General features: G+C 34.7%; 1 protein-coding gene across 1 annotated transcript in view; it reads right to left on the bottom strand.

Moving 5' to 3' along the window:
* The window catches only part of LOC117139400, a 61,412-nt gene that overhangs the window by 34,303 nt on the left and 12,980 nt on the right, over positions 1–14,129 (bottom strand). Inside the window, exons 2-3 of the mRNA XM_033301667.1 lie at positions 6,820–6,982; positions 6,606–6,758 (exon numbers count right to left, since the gene is read on the bottom strand). Coding sequence (XP_033157558.1) covers positions 6,606–6,758; positions 6,820–6,982 — 316 coding nt within the window. The remainder of the gene's footprint in view (positions 1–6,605; positions 6,759–6,819; positions 6,983–14,129) is intronic.

Here is a 14,129-nt window from a genome sequence, read left to right as displayed (position 1 = left end):
TAGAAAATGATTTATGAAGATTTATAAATATAAGTGTTGAAATTGTAACTGAATAAATAAAAAAGAAGAGAGAAAGGTATAGTCAAGTTCAACGACTATCAGGAATTTCATCACGTTTCAGGGTTATTGTTAGATATTGGGGAATAAAATGAGAAAAAATTTAAAAATTGATCATAAGTCTGTCCGTGACCGGTTTGGCGGCTTTAGGGAGTGAACGTGGTAAAAAGTTTTTGGACAAACCGATAGAAATTTACAAGCCTAATAAAAATATTTAAAAATATCAACTTATTTTTCAAAAGTGTGAACGTGGCAGTTTTGAGCGGTTTGTTAGAGTGGGCGTGGCGGCATGGGTTAACAAACTTGCGCTGCGTCTATGTCTCTAGAATCTGTACGCTGAATATAGCTTCTATAGATCCTAAAATATCGACGTTCATACGGACAGATGCTCATTGCCAGATCGACTCATCTATTGATTCTGATCAAGAATATAAGTTATTAACTGAAAAGAGCACTTGATGTATTTGATTCAGCAACTAAGTGATTTTACATAAACAATTCCCTAGCAACAATGTTGACGCATCCAAAATGAGTTCAGCGCTCCGCTCTGAAAACATTGCCGCATTGCGGTGCATTGAATGCTGAGTCGGCGTGTTGCATTGTAGCTAGGGTAGACTTATGCTTTAAAATATTTGTGTACTTCAGTTCTGAGCAAGATCCAAAAGCTTATGCTTCGGGAATAAATCATTGCTCTAAATAAAACCTTGCCTATCATTGATATAATTACTGAGCTACAAGGCGTGCAATTGGGGAGTAAAGTAACTCCCCAACGCACAGTGGTACCGTATGGTTGTATGGAGCGGCGGCCATAAATACTTCCAGTATTAAGATTTTGTTTCAGGCATCGAATAGAGCTTATGAAAACATGCGAAAAGATTTTGAGATTGGGGCCCTCCAAATCCATTTTTTCGGCAAACAAAATATACTTCCCCCCGTATAAGTATGCAGCATTTTTTAAATCAAATAAATATTTTTAAAATGTGGTAAGAACATGTTTATGATTTGGCGCAATATACCTCCCCCAGGGAAACCCCAAACTCCACTATAACCAGAAACAAATATAAACAAAGTGAGGAAATGTTAAATTGTTGCAATTTTTATTAATTTAAATGAATGATAATGAACAATATGATAATAATTATTACCCCTCCTCTAGTAAGGCATATACAGACTCAAATAACGCTGACTTATCCTTTTTCCAAGCTTTCTGTGTCCGCTTATAAATGAGTCGGACCTTATTAGAAGTGAATTCATAATGTCTGCATTTGTTGTAATGCGTGACACCTTCCGGCTGTGATTAAGTCTACATTTTTTTAATTCTTTATTGTTAGATTCCTCCGAAAGTTCTCCTCCGAAAGTTCTCCAATTGACAATAACGCATGCTGTATTACTGCAGATCCATGAATTAGCACCTTATGGACTGTAGCTGGCAAATAGTACCATTTATACTCATTGATCAACTCCTTGGCTGTATCGAGGGCATATGTATTAAATTTGTTAATATTAATGTTATACCCCGATGCAATAGCTTGTAGTATTGTGGCGCAACGATTTTCATTTATTCCTGTAATTTTTGAAGCCAATTTTGGATTAGAAAAAAATTTTCTTGCCACATTTCCGTCGTTGGAAGAGCCTTTACCACCATTTATAGGCTTATCTACTATGATTCCCATTTTTTCGCGAAATTTTTTCTGTATTTTTTGCTTTCTTTTCATTAGAACCGCTAACCTGCCATATTTTTATTTCGGACTTATAGGAACAATGTAAAAAATACTCGAAAAATCGAATTTTTGGATGAAGTGGAGATAAACCAAATTCAAAATATTCAGTTTTTACGTCTTTACTCATACATTTTGCCAAGTTATTCATTTCTGTGGGACTTGCTCCACATAAGTAACATTTCATGGACGAAGATTCACTTAAGGCGTTGCATATTTTCCCATCCACCATGGTTGTAAGCTATGATCAACATTTATCTTTTTATCATTTATATATACTTCTTTTGGGTTTAGAAGGTTTATTTTTTCCTTAAAATATTTTTCCTCTTCGATTGAAAGTTTTGTTGTCCCTTTTTTAAATTGATCTGTTGTTTTTCCAAATTATTTGTTGGTTATCTTTTGAAATTAATTGGGGTACGTAAGATGTGACAAATAAACTTTTATCCTGTAAATCATTATTGGAAAACTTTTGATTATATTCGCTATGACCGGTACTTTCATCAAATCCCCACTTTCCAATTAATAAAAGATTTTTAACATAATCATCAGTGAGTGTTTCGACTACCTCAGCTTGAAGCTCCAATATACTTGACGCTGTGTTATTTAATAAACTCTGTAACTCCACCTCAGCGTGAGATTCATCAACGAAAATATTTTCAGGGTATCTCATTTTCTTTGAATGTAGTACACTTTGATAACTTGGAAATAAATCAAAGCCTATTTTGGCGTTTACAAAGTTTCTTATCAAAAGATATTGGTTTTTAGACAAGCTTGCCTCAATTAATAGTGAAATTATTTTAATCGGACCTGCTGGCAATAATATTTTTTTTTTTGAAATTCATTGAGTAAAGCAGATACAGCGATCTCATCTATTTTGGCCAGTTCAGCTTAACGGCGTCGCTTTGATCTTGATGATGACATCGAGAAATCTACTTTTGGACGGCCACGATGATCACTTTCCATAATTTTCTCAGATATATTATGGTTGCATTTTAATAAAATTGATTTCTTTTGATTCAGCCATTCACATTGGTACTTAAGGAAGGAAGCTTTTTTCCGATTGTAGCGAGTCCAAAAATAAACAATTTGTTTACAAATTTTTTCCACACATTTAGTTAATTCAGTTACTATAGGCATGTGTCCGCTATTTTCAATATTACATTTCACAATATTGATGACTTCTTGTAATTTTTCTCCGTGGGTACCTTCTTTGTGCACCATAAATCAAAAATATATATGTGTGAAAACACACAGAGCTGTGAATCGTCTTCCATAGGCAAAAATAAATTTAAAAAGACATAACGACACAAACGCGAAACACAAAAACAAAGACACAAACGGACTTCACTGGGCAAACTTAACCCAAAAATAACAAATGGGCGTTTAGTAGATTCAATATTACAAGCACATCCGCAAGTTTCCGCAGCTGAACTCAACACTTTTATTATCTTAAAACTATGCTTAATTTAATATACAAGAAGTCTAGCTCTGCATGTTTGAGTAACACAACTAAAAGTTTAAGTAAACATGAAAATACGCACAAAAAAAGACACTAAAAAGGCCATTTGAAGATAATAATTTTACATAACTTAGTTAACTGATTAGTTAATTAATAATTTTTGTATACAAAGTAAATAACTTCTACTTTAAAATCCATTTTAAATTATTTAAATCGAAGGTCCTCACTGAAAGTATGATGCCTTTGAAGTTTGCGTTTGGAATGCAGAAATTGGAGACAATTTGGTTACTTTATGCGTAAATATATTTAGATGGATTTTTTTTATTTTTGGACTCTGACGGAACCACATTGCACTGTGTATTTCTTTGGACAGTGCACTATGGTCCGGAATTCGTTTTTTTTGGCATAAAGTCTAAATTTTTATGTCAATATATCGTCCTTTAGCAATTATTTTCTAATAGAAAATTGATCATATAAATAAAACCCAAAAACAAAATTGACCGGAAGCTTCACCAAATCGTTTTATAAGCTTTTAAAGGTGAAGTGTTAAACAGCTGATTGAGAGAATGCAATTCCCGCCAAATTATTTGCTTACTTTTTGACGTGGTACGATCGTTAATACGAATCCATAAATTATAGTAAAATATGGAAAATAAATGCCAAGGTATGATGTTTTTAACGTATGTAGGTAATATATGTGTAGTTGTACTGTTTTTGTGTTGTGTAACGTTCAATTTTTATAAAATAATATTAATAATTTTCTGACAATTTCTGACAAAAGTTAAAAACGTCAGTTTGTACCTTTAACTATTGTCTTTGACGGTAAAGTAATATCTTTTGCCCATTTTTGCTCGTTTTCTTAAAAATTTGATTTTATATATGCAAGTTCGAGTTTAGACATAGCGACCTCCTGGACATTTGGAGGCGTAACAATAGGCAAATAAGTTATGTTTCAGATTACGTTTATTCCGCAATCAACAACAATAATCTGGAATAGAAAAAGACAGAAGAGGTTGACAAAAAAAAAATAGTAAATTTTGAATTATTTATTAAAAGAAAACTGCCCGAGTGTAACAGACAACTAGACCGATTTATTTCCAAACATACCAAGTGGATGGCATCTAAGATAATAATTCTTGTTAGTGATTTTGAAAACTCCAAGACACCCCAGCAAATGGGACGCCGAAACTTATCTTACCAAAATGCAGGAGAAAGATTAAAAAGGAAACTGAAAATGCGAGTGAAACTCGCATTTTGTAAACTTTACAAAAGGAACCGACTATCACATGCAAGGAAAAATAGTCGGATCAATAGGATGAGTGATATTTTCCACAGAGCGATTGATTCCTCGGACCCACTATTATCAAAAATTTCTTTAAAAGAAAGAGAGAAAAAATAGGAAAATCCACTTCCGAAGGCAGTAATAAGTCCTTTGGAAATACAGTCTAATTTTAAACCTGATCCATGAGACAAAATATTGGATTTACATTCTGATTCTGATTCGAGTTTATTTTTAAAACAACAATATACACACTTTTATTTAAAAAAAAAAAAATAAATTTCGTTGACTCCTGAGTCATACTAGTAGCTAATATGGGAGGCCTCTCTTGCGTGTTCGCACAGACTTCCAAATTCTGTGAGCAAACTATTTGTGATTTAACAACACTTCCTCCGCCTTAGGAAATGGACGCCGATCTTTCATTGCCTACCACAGGGCTATATGCCAATATGGACGCAATCCGATCGACGCCTTTGAATCTTCTGGAAAAAGAACTCGCACCAGAGGTCGTCGTCTGTTTTTGTAGGACGGTCTGGAGCCGACTCACAGAACACTTTAGCAATGCCTCAGTGTCCAAAAGCAATCGATGACAGCGCCACTCGGTGGACTCCCTCACTCCTCCCGCACGTTCAGAGAGGATCAATCCGATGTGCGTACTCTGCTAAGGGCTCGCCGGGCAAACCGATCCTGGTGTCGGGCAACATGATTTGCGCCAACATGTCCACTCCTAAAATAATATCGATTAACTTCGACCGCGCGTAGCAGAATCTGCTAATGAGGGCTCTAATAAAAAGCTAAGGCAGGCAGGAAATGAACGATTTGAGAACATATGCTGAATCAACCACTAAAGAGATATATGGGTTAATAATACTATAGATTTTAAAATTTATTGGCTGCATCCGGGACACACCCCAAAAATAAATGATCGGCTGGCAGACCTATTCAACTACAGGGATTGAACGACGGCTGCGCGGCTCAAGGATTGTTTGTGAGCCAATACTGGCAACTTGGCAGCTCTTTATGTTGGTTCAGCGTGACAGCGTATGCTATTTGCTCAGGCAATTAATACATAATTTTTCCCTGTTCACTACATCCTTTCTCTTGTAGCAGTCCAAGGCCAGAAAGGTTGCGCAACGAGCGCTTCTGTGCATTATGCAATCGACCTTGTTTGCTCGGGTCGGTAGAGCCTGGGCAAAATTTCAAATAAGAGTCGTACGACGGTTGTCAATCTTATCCATTATGACCAGCCGATACTTCAAAAATGATTCTAAATCCTTACAAGTAGGAACGGTGGTACCGCTTCCTTGATGGTGCTACCAAGCGTTGTGGGTCTCCTTGGGCAACTTAGATGCTCCAAGGCTTGAAAGCGGCCTAATGCAGCCAGGCAAACACCTTTTAATCATAAGTCCCCAAGTCACGGCGTAATTTGTCTCATCGCGCCCTAATGGCAACGACTCTTTGAGAAAGTCCGAACATTTCAAATTACTCAGATTGTTGTTGTTGTGTATGAGGCTTGTGAAAGCGTCATAGAAGCCTGGACAGTCCACACTTTGACATAAAAACTTGGGAGCTGACATATGTGGCATGTTTAATCGCACTAATCGCACGCTCCTCTAATTCCGACTGAAAATTTTTCGCAGCATTGTTCGATTACGGAATCCGTCTTCTGAAAAGCCTTCCACATGCTCCAGATGCTTCTTTAAATATATTCTCGTTTTCCTCGATTTCGAATCTGTCTTAAGATTCGGCAACATCGATTAATGGGCTTGGTAGCGATTTGCCAAAGTCGGAGCCTCCGAATGAGATTTCATGCTGTTGTAAAAAAAACCAAGATTAGCGCAACTCACACCCCCAAATAATCATGTAAAGGGAAAATTCGGAAAATTCTTAAGAAAGGTTAGAATTTTTAAAATTCTTTAAAAAGATTCGAAAATCGCATAACTGTCCAACCCGTTGTTACCCGTTTGTAACATTTCATTTTCCTTACTAATATTAATATTAGTAATATTAATAATATTATTAATTAATTAATATTTATATTTTTGTAAGATGTATGCAAGTAAAAAAAATACAAGTTTTTCAAAAAAGTTACCTGTAGCTTCTTTATTTTTAAATAAAACCGGCATAGAAATGTTTTTTTTTGATATGTCATAAAGGCATTTCCATTTCGAGCTATACTTCTAAGATTATATACTATTCCATCGGTAAGGTACAATCCAACCTTATATGTAATAAAGAATGGTTTCTGAAAGTAGTGTTGTCTCAGTAATTAAGATGCTGAATTTCATAACTTAACTAACACTCACTATGCAAATATATTCTTTTATGTCGGGTAACTGGAAATGTTCGATTCGGAGCTTTTGAAGATGGAATATGATCATTGGGGTTACCTCATCAACTTCCTCGTTAATGTTCGTCCATCGGATATATTTTTCGTCCAAGACCGGTGTGGTGTTATCGTTGCGGGAGCTAAAGTTTGAATCAAAATATAAAATCGTTTTTAATGTACGCATAATAAGTACCGTTAAAAGTATATAAATATAGTTAATAAGTACGTGGGATCGTGACGATGGGGTGAGGGCTTAAGCAAAGAATGTTTAAATTAGGGGACGGATGTTTAGTCTATCAGTGGGTGACTTATCTGGAGTTGGGATATTTCCACTCAACCCTGTTTTGAGGATCATATGACAATCTTATTCTTATCTAGTATCTGTTAGGTACATCCGCAGTAGTGTAGGGTGTATTTGGGTGTACATGTTGTATGTGTATTCTGCCAAATTTTTCCAAATTCTTTGGCAACGGCAAAGCCATTCATGTAAACAAATCCCATAGCCTAACCTAAGCAGTTTTGCCTGCTCTCTCTGAGGCTTCTCCTCAACTTAAGAATACAATAGCAATGCTCTCCCAAAATACACTAATATATTTCTTAAGCACAGAGGCTTCTGCTCAATTTCACTTACATTTAATTTTCAATCTTTAGCTGAGCACCAAACAATAAAGAAGAGAATTCGGTCTCGATATTTTAATCGTCTTTTTATTTAGAAAAACTTTGATTTTAACGTTGGACTAAGTTTGTATACGAAACAGTTGATTAAATAGATTCACTGCAATTCGTCGTATCCTTTTATTTGTATCTATATATATATATATATATATATATACATATGTAGGGTAACATATCCATCTTACACCCACAACTCCCCAACCACACACACTATTGTAAACAATCACACACACACATTAATGTCTAAATACGAAATGTAATCAAAGATCGAGAGCCCTTCGATTAAGCTTAGCTGTCATTTACTAGACTCTTTGGCGAGCCAACGTCCACGTCCCCTAAACATTCGATCAGTTAGCGAGCCAACTGAAATAACAAAAACTTCCGCCCACACAATCGTCTCAGGATTCTCAAATTACTCCTATTTTTCGGAAGCTTCTCTCTTAACGGGAGAATAGACACCTCTCTTTTCGGGACAATAGACGTTGATAACATTATTCTCTTTAACTTCGCTCTTAAGCTATCCCAATCTGCCTATATAAACCCAAACATGTAGTTCAGTTCTGAGTACGTTATAAATCGCGATAACCCTGCTAAGCCCACTTCAACTTCAAAGTCTATTATCCAACCTAGTCTAATCCAAAGGATCTACTTCTTGCTTTATTGGAATTAATAAAAACGTTTAATAATACATAAAAAACATATAAAAAACGGTGTCCTCTTTTTATGAACTTTCGGGTTGAATTCGTAAATGGCGCAGTCGGTAGGATAAAAAGGAAATATTGTGCGAGTTGTTTACAAATATCAATCTAGTGACAAAAGATTCTTGTACGACCAAGCGTATCTTTTACGATTGAGCCACGAGAATCGGAGCTAAAGTGAACATAATATCATAATACAATTAACTCCTTTTATCCGCAAAAGAATTACTTATCGGTGGTTGACACACAATAGTCAAACCTACTGCATACGGTTAATAAAAGTGTAAATACAAAAATAAAAATAAAATCATCAACCATGGCAACCGAGCAAGTCAAACTGTTATCGGAATGAAGCCTTAAGCCAAATCAGGCAAATACTAACATTCAGCGGTAATACCCAGGAACTCAGTGACTTTATCCGAAGGATCGAGTTCATACTTCAGCTCTATCCATCAACGGAAACCAGGCAAAGGCATGTATTCTTCAGCGCAATTGAGATGCAACTTGCAGGAGATGCTCAACGAGTATCCCAGTTATCCGGAGCAACAACCTGGCCAACCCTAATGAATGCGGTCATCAGCGAATATAAAACCCAAACACCATGTGAAGAACTACTCCGTCGTCTTTACAACACACCCTTCAGCGGAAGTATCCGTAAGTGCGTCGAAGAATTAGAAATAGAATCATTCACGATATCGAATAAACATATGCTAGAAAATGATATCAATAATACCGTATTATACACAAATGCATTAAATAATACAATCAAAGATGTAATCATGAGAAAATTGCCCGATAGGTTATTTATAACTCTTGCTAGATTTGACATTACGACAGTATCTAAACTAAAACAAATAGCACAACAAGAAGGTGTATAAGAAATAAATTTAATTGATAGAACAAGACCCCAAGATAATTCCAATCCTAACACAATCCAACCCCAAACCTTTAAGAATAAGGAAACTATCAAAATTTGTGAACAATGCTATGCATAATACAATTAAGTCAAATCCAAGCACTACTACGAGACCCTGCGAACCAAATCCAAAGTTTGCAAGAGAACTCACATAAAAATTAAATACAGGTAGAGTCCAGAATCTAGTAAATTTTCAACAAAGAAGTAATAGTGCCCCAGACCCTCCCGTCAAACGACAGAGAGAAAGTAATATTGCCCAATACAGAATGGATACAGGATGCGAAAATTGTCTTCAACCAGCCTCGGAATCACAAAGCGATTCAGAAGAGGAGAAAACCCATTCTTAAAAATTACAATGAATAATATTACTCTCAAATGTTTAGTAGACACTGGTTCGTCAATTAATATTATGAAACAAAATTTCTTTAATTTCCAAATCAAACCTTCTTAAGTAAAACTCCACACTATTAATGGCATTATAACGTTGAACCAAAGCGTTTCATTGCAGTCAAGCAAACTTTGTCCTATTGAAGAAACATTCTATATTCACAACTTTTCAGAAAAAAAATATGACTTACTATTAGGCAGAAGCTTTTTAGAACCAACTAACACTCAAATTAATTATTCAACACAAACAGTCACTATAAATAGCTACACATTTAAAATGTGGTACGACCACATCCAAACAGATGAGTCCAAGGCTACCAATGAGTGCCCCAGGTCATCTAACCCAGAGGAAACCCCTCTACACACACCAAAAAAGGAGAAAACACTCCTGAAAATTAAGCGGAAACCCCACCTAAAATCAGATGAGTCAAAGGTTACCAATGAGTGCCCCAAATCATCTAATTCAGAGGAAACTCCTCTACATACGCAGTAAAAGGAGAAAAACCTCCAGAAAATTAAGCGGAAAACCCACTTAAAACCAAATGAGTCAAAGGTCTCCAATGAGTGCCCCAGATCGTCTAACTCAGAAGAGTCCAAGACTACCCATGAGTGTCCCAAGACTTTTAAATCTGAGGAAAACCCTCTTATCACCATACATAGAAGAAGCCCTTCTAGTAACATCCTCTAACTACGCCTTAGATGACGAGTTAAGAAAATCGAACGTATTCAAATTAGAACATCTAAATACAGAATAAAGGGAGCAACTTTCCCACGTATATTAGAACATCTAAATACAGAAGAAAGGGAGCAACTTTCCCACGTTTTGCTTGAATACCGTGATATTCAGTACAAAGAAGGTGAAACTTTGACCTTCACAAGTACGATTAAACATGCCATTCATACAAAACACGAAGACCCTATCTATAAAATCCGTATAAATGATAGAACAAAAAATAATTAGGAAATCTAAGTCCCCCTATTGTTCTCCAATTTGGATTGTGCCAAAGAAAAGTGATGCTTCTGGTAAACCAAAATTTCGATTAGTCATAGACTATCGTAGTCTCAATGAAATAACCATCGACGACAAATTCCCTATTCCAGTAATGGACGAAATATTTGACATAATTAGACTTGGACGCTGTCAATACTTCACAACCATTGATTTAGCTAAAGGTTTCCATCAAATTCAAATGGACAAGCAATCAATATCCAAAACAGCATTTTCAACAAACATGGACATTACGAATATACTCGTATGCCTTTTGGTCTGAAAAATGCATCGGCAACAGTTCAACGCTGCATGAACAATCTTCTAGAAGACTTCATTTATAAAGATTGTTTAGTTTATTTAGATGATATTACCATTTATTTCACTACATAAAAAGTATTTGATATTCTACGGTCAGCTAATCTTGATAAATGTGAATCTCTGAAGAAAGAAACAGATTTTCTCGGTCACATAACACCCTAACAAAAGAAATGCAATTATTAATTTTCCTATTTATAAAACCACAAAAGGAATAAAAGCATTCCTTGGTCTCTGCGGATTCTACCGTAAGTTCATTCCCTATTTTACAAAAATAGCAAAACCTATGACCTCCAAATTAAAGAAAGGAGCAGTAATTGACACAAAAGATAATGATTACATGTCCGCCTTTGAGAAACTAAAAGTACTCATCAAGTCCGATCCAATCCTAATATACCCCAACTTCGAAAAGAAATTTTCACTGACAACAGACGCTAGTAATATAGCCATAGGTGCTGTATTATCCCAAGAACATAAACACATCTGCTATGCAAGCAGAACTCTAAACGAACATGAACTTAACTATTCGGCTATAGAAAAAGAACTATTAGCTATAGTATGGGCAACAAAATATTTCAGGTCCTACCTATTCGGTAGAAAGTTCGACATATTAAGTGATCATAGACCACTTGTATGGCTAAATAACATAAAAGATCCCAATATGAAATTACAGAGATGGAAGATAAAACTTAACGAATACGATTATAATATTCAATATCTACCCGGTAAAGAAAATCATGTAGCTGACGCCCTATCTAGAGTTCAAATTAAGGAAAACTTCCTAGGAGAAGATGACCCAGTTTCCCTGCTCACAACAGCTACTGTGCACAGTGCACAAGAAGACAATCAAAATCACATTTCTATAACAGAAAGACCTCTTAATTATTATAACAGACAATTCGAATTCATAAAAGACAATTTTGACGACGTCCAAATAATAAAATATTTCCATAAAACCAGAATTAAAATCAGTTATAAAGAAATGACTGATACCCTTGCTAAAGATATCATTAAAGAATACATTTGCACTAAGAAAAGTGTTATTTACTTTCCTGATGAGATCGACTTTCAAATATTTCAAAATGCGTATATTCAAATCATAAGTCCCGACAGTTTCACTAAAACTATGAAAACCAGCAGAAAACTAATAGACATTCAAACATACGCCCAATTCAAGGAAATCATTCTCAAAACACATAAAGAATTATTACACCCTGGTATAGAAAAACTTACACTTCAGTTCAAAGAACTTTACTATTACCCTGATTACCAAAAACTTATCCAAAACATCATAAACGAATGTAAAATCTGTAACATCGCTAAAACTGAACATAGAAACACAAAATTAATTCTTGAAACAACCCCAGAATCCTTTAGTCCCAGAGAAAAGTATGTCATGGATTTTTACTTAGTAAACAATAAACAATTCCTATCATGCATTGACATTTATTCTAAATACGCCTCCCTGATAGAAGTAAATAGTAGAGACTGGCTTGAAACTAAAAGAGCTATTTTACGCATATTCAACGATATGGGTAAACCCATTGAAATAAAAGCCGACAAAGACTCCGCCTTCATGTGCATTGCACTTAAACTTGAAACCGTTAATGAACAATTAAGAATAATAATAAAAATAATAAAATTAATAATAATAAAATTTAAAAAAATACTTTACATTGACAATCACAAAACAAAACACAACACAACTGGTCGAACCGCATCAGACATCTTCATTTGCAGGAACCCCTGCCTATAATACTCAACAAAATAAAGCAAACAAAATTGACAAACTCAATGAAAATAGACACGACTTTAACATAGACACAAACTTCAAAGAATCCCCTCTAGTTAGATCAAAAACGACTAACCCATTCAAAAAGACAGTAAATTTAAGACAAATAGATGATAAACATTTCGAAGAAACAAATAGAGGTAGAAATATAACACACTATAAGTCTAAGTTTAAAAAGAAAAAGAAAATTAATAAAAGTAAATATAATAACGATAATTCCAGGCTTACTCCCGAGCATGATACTCATGTTATGCCTCCTATCGACAATTAACACACAATACCTAGAAGTAACACCTATCCAGGCCAAAAACGGTTACCTAATCTTTCAAACCGGATCAATAGATTTACCGATAAACCACGAATATCATCACTTATCTATTAACTTAACTAAAACAGAAAATACTTATGAAGAACTTATTAAACAAACTCAACATTTTAATAACTCACCACAAATACAGTATCTAGTAGAAAAACTTAACAGAGAAATGAACGGTATACGAATTGTAAAACGTAGTAAACGCGGTCTTGTTAACTTTATGGGAACAATTTACAAATACTTATTCGGTACCTTAGATCAAGAAGATAAAGAAGAATTACAACAAAAAATAGCCGACATCTCTAAAAATAATGTACAAATAAGCGAACTTAACCACGTAATAGAAGTCATTAACCAAGGAATCGAATTGACCAACCATCTAAATAATAACTTTAAAGGAGAACAAATGATAAATCTAATAATTTTCAACTTACAACAATTCACTGAATATATTGAAGACATAGAGCTTGGTTTGCAACTGACACGCTTAGGTATCTTTAATCCAAAACTTTTAAAACACGACTCATTAATTCACGTCAATTCTGAAAAACTTCTTAATATTAAAACTTCAGCTTGGCTTAAATCTGATACAAACGAAATCCTGATAATATCCCAAATTCCAAGAGAAATAACCAAAACACCTGTTTTTAAAATAATACCCTACCCAGACGGAAAAAGTTACATACTAACCGAAACAATACATGACAAATATTTTTCACACAATAATCAAGCATACACGGCAAGTTCTCAAAGCTTAGTTGTAAATAAGTGTATAATTGGTATACTAAACCAGGTCCCAACACAATGTAGATACAGTAAAACACATTCTGATTTTGAAATAAAATATGTAGAACCTAATATAATCACAACTTGGAACCTTCCCAAGACTATCCTAAACCAAAACTGTATCAATAGAGAAAATATAATAGAAGGCAATAATATGATAAAAGCATTTAATTGTTCTGTCAAATTAGAAGAAATATTAATTACCAACACAATGTTAGACTATACTCAAACTATCTATGTTAACAATAATGTAACAAAACTCGAACCACTCGAATACATTCAGACAAAGGAAATAATCGAACAACACAATCCGACGAATAATATCTTTCAAATAAAAAAAAAACACTCCAATACCCATATTCCAATACCAATATTATACACTAATCTAAACGCCCCTGGACAGGCTTTTTT

This window comes from Drosophila mauritiana, chromosome 3L (assembly GCF_004382145.1).
Source record: "Drosophila mauritiana strain mau12 chromosome 3L, ASM438214v1, whole genome shotgun sequence".
Lineage (NCBI taxonomy): Eukaryota > Metazoa > Arthropoda > Insecta > Diptera > Drosophilidae > Drosophila > Drosophila mauritiana.
Note: the sequence above shows the minus strand (reverse complement) of the source record. Positions and strands in the feature narration are given on the sequence as shown.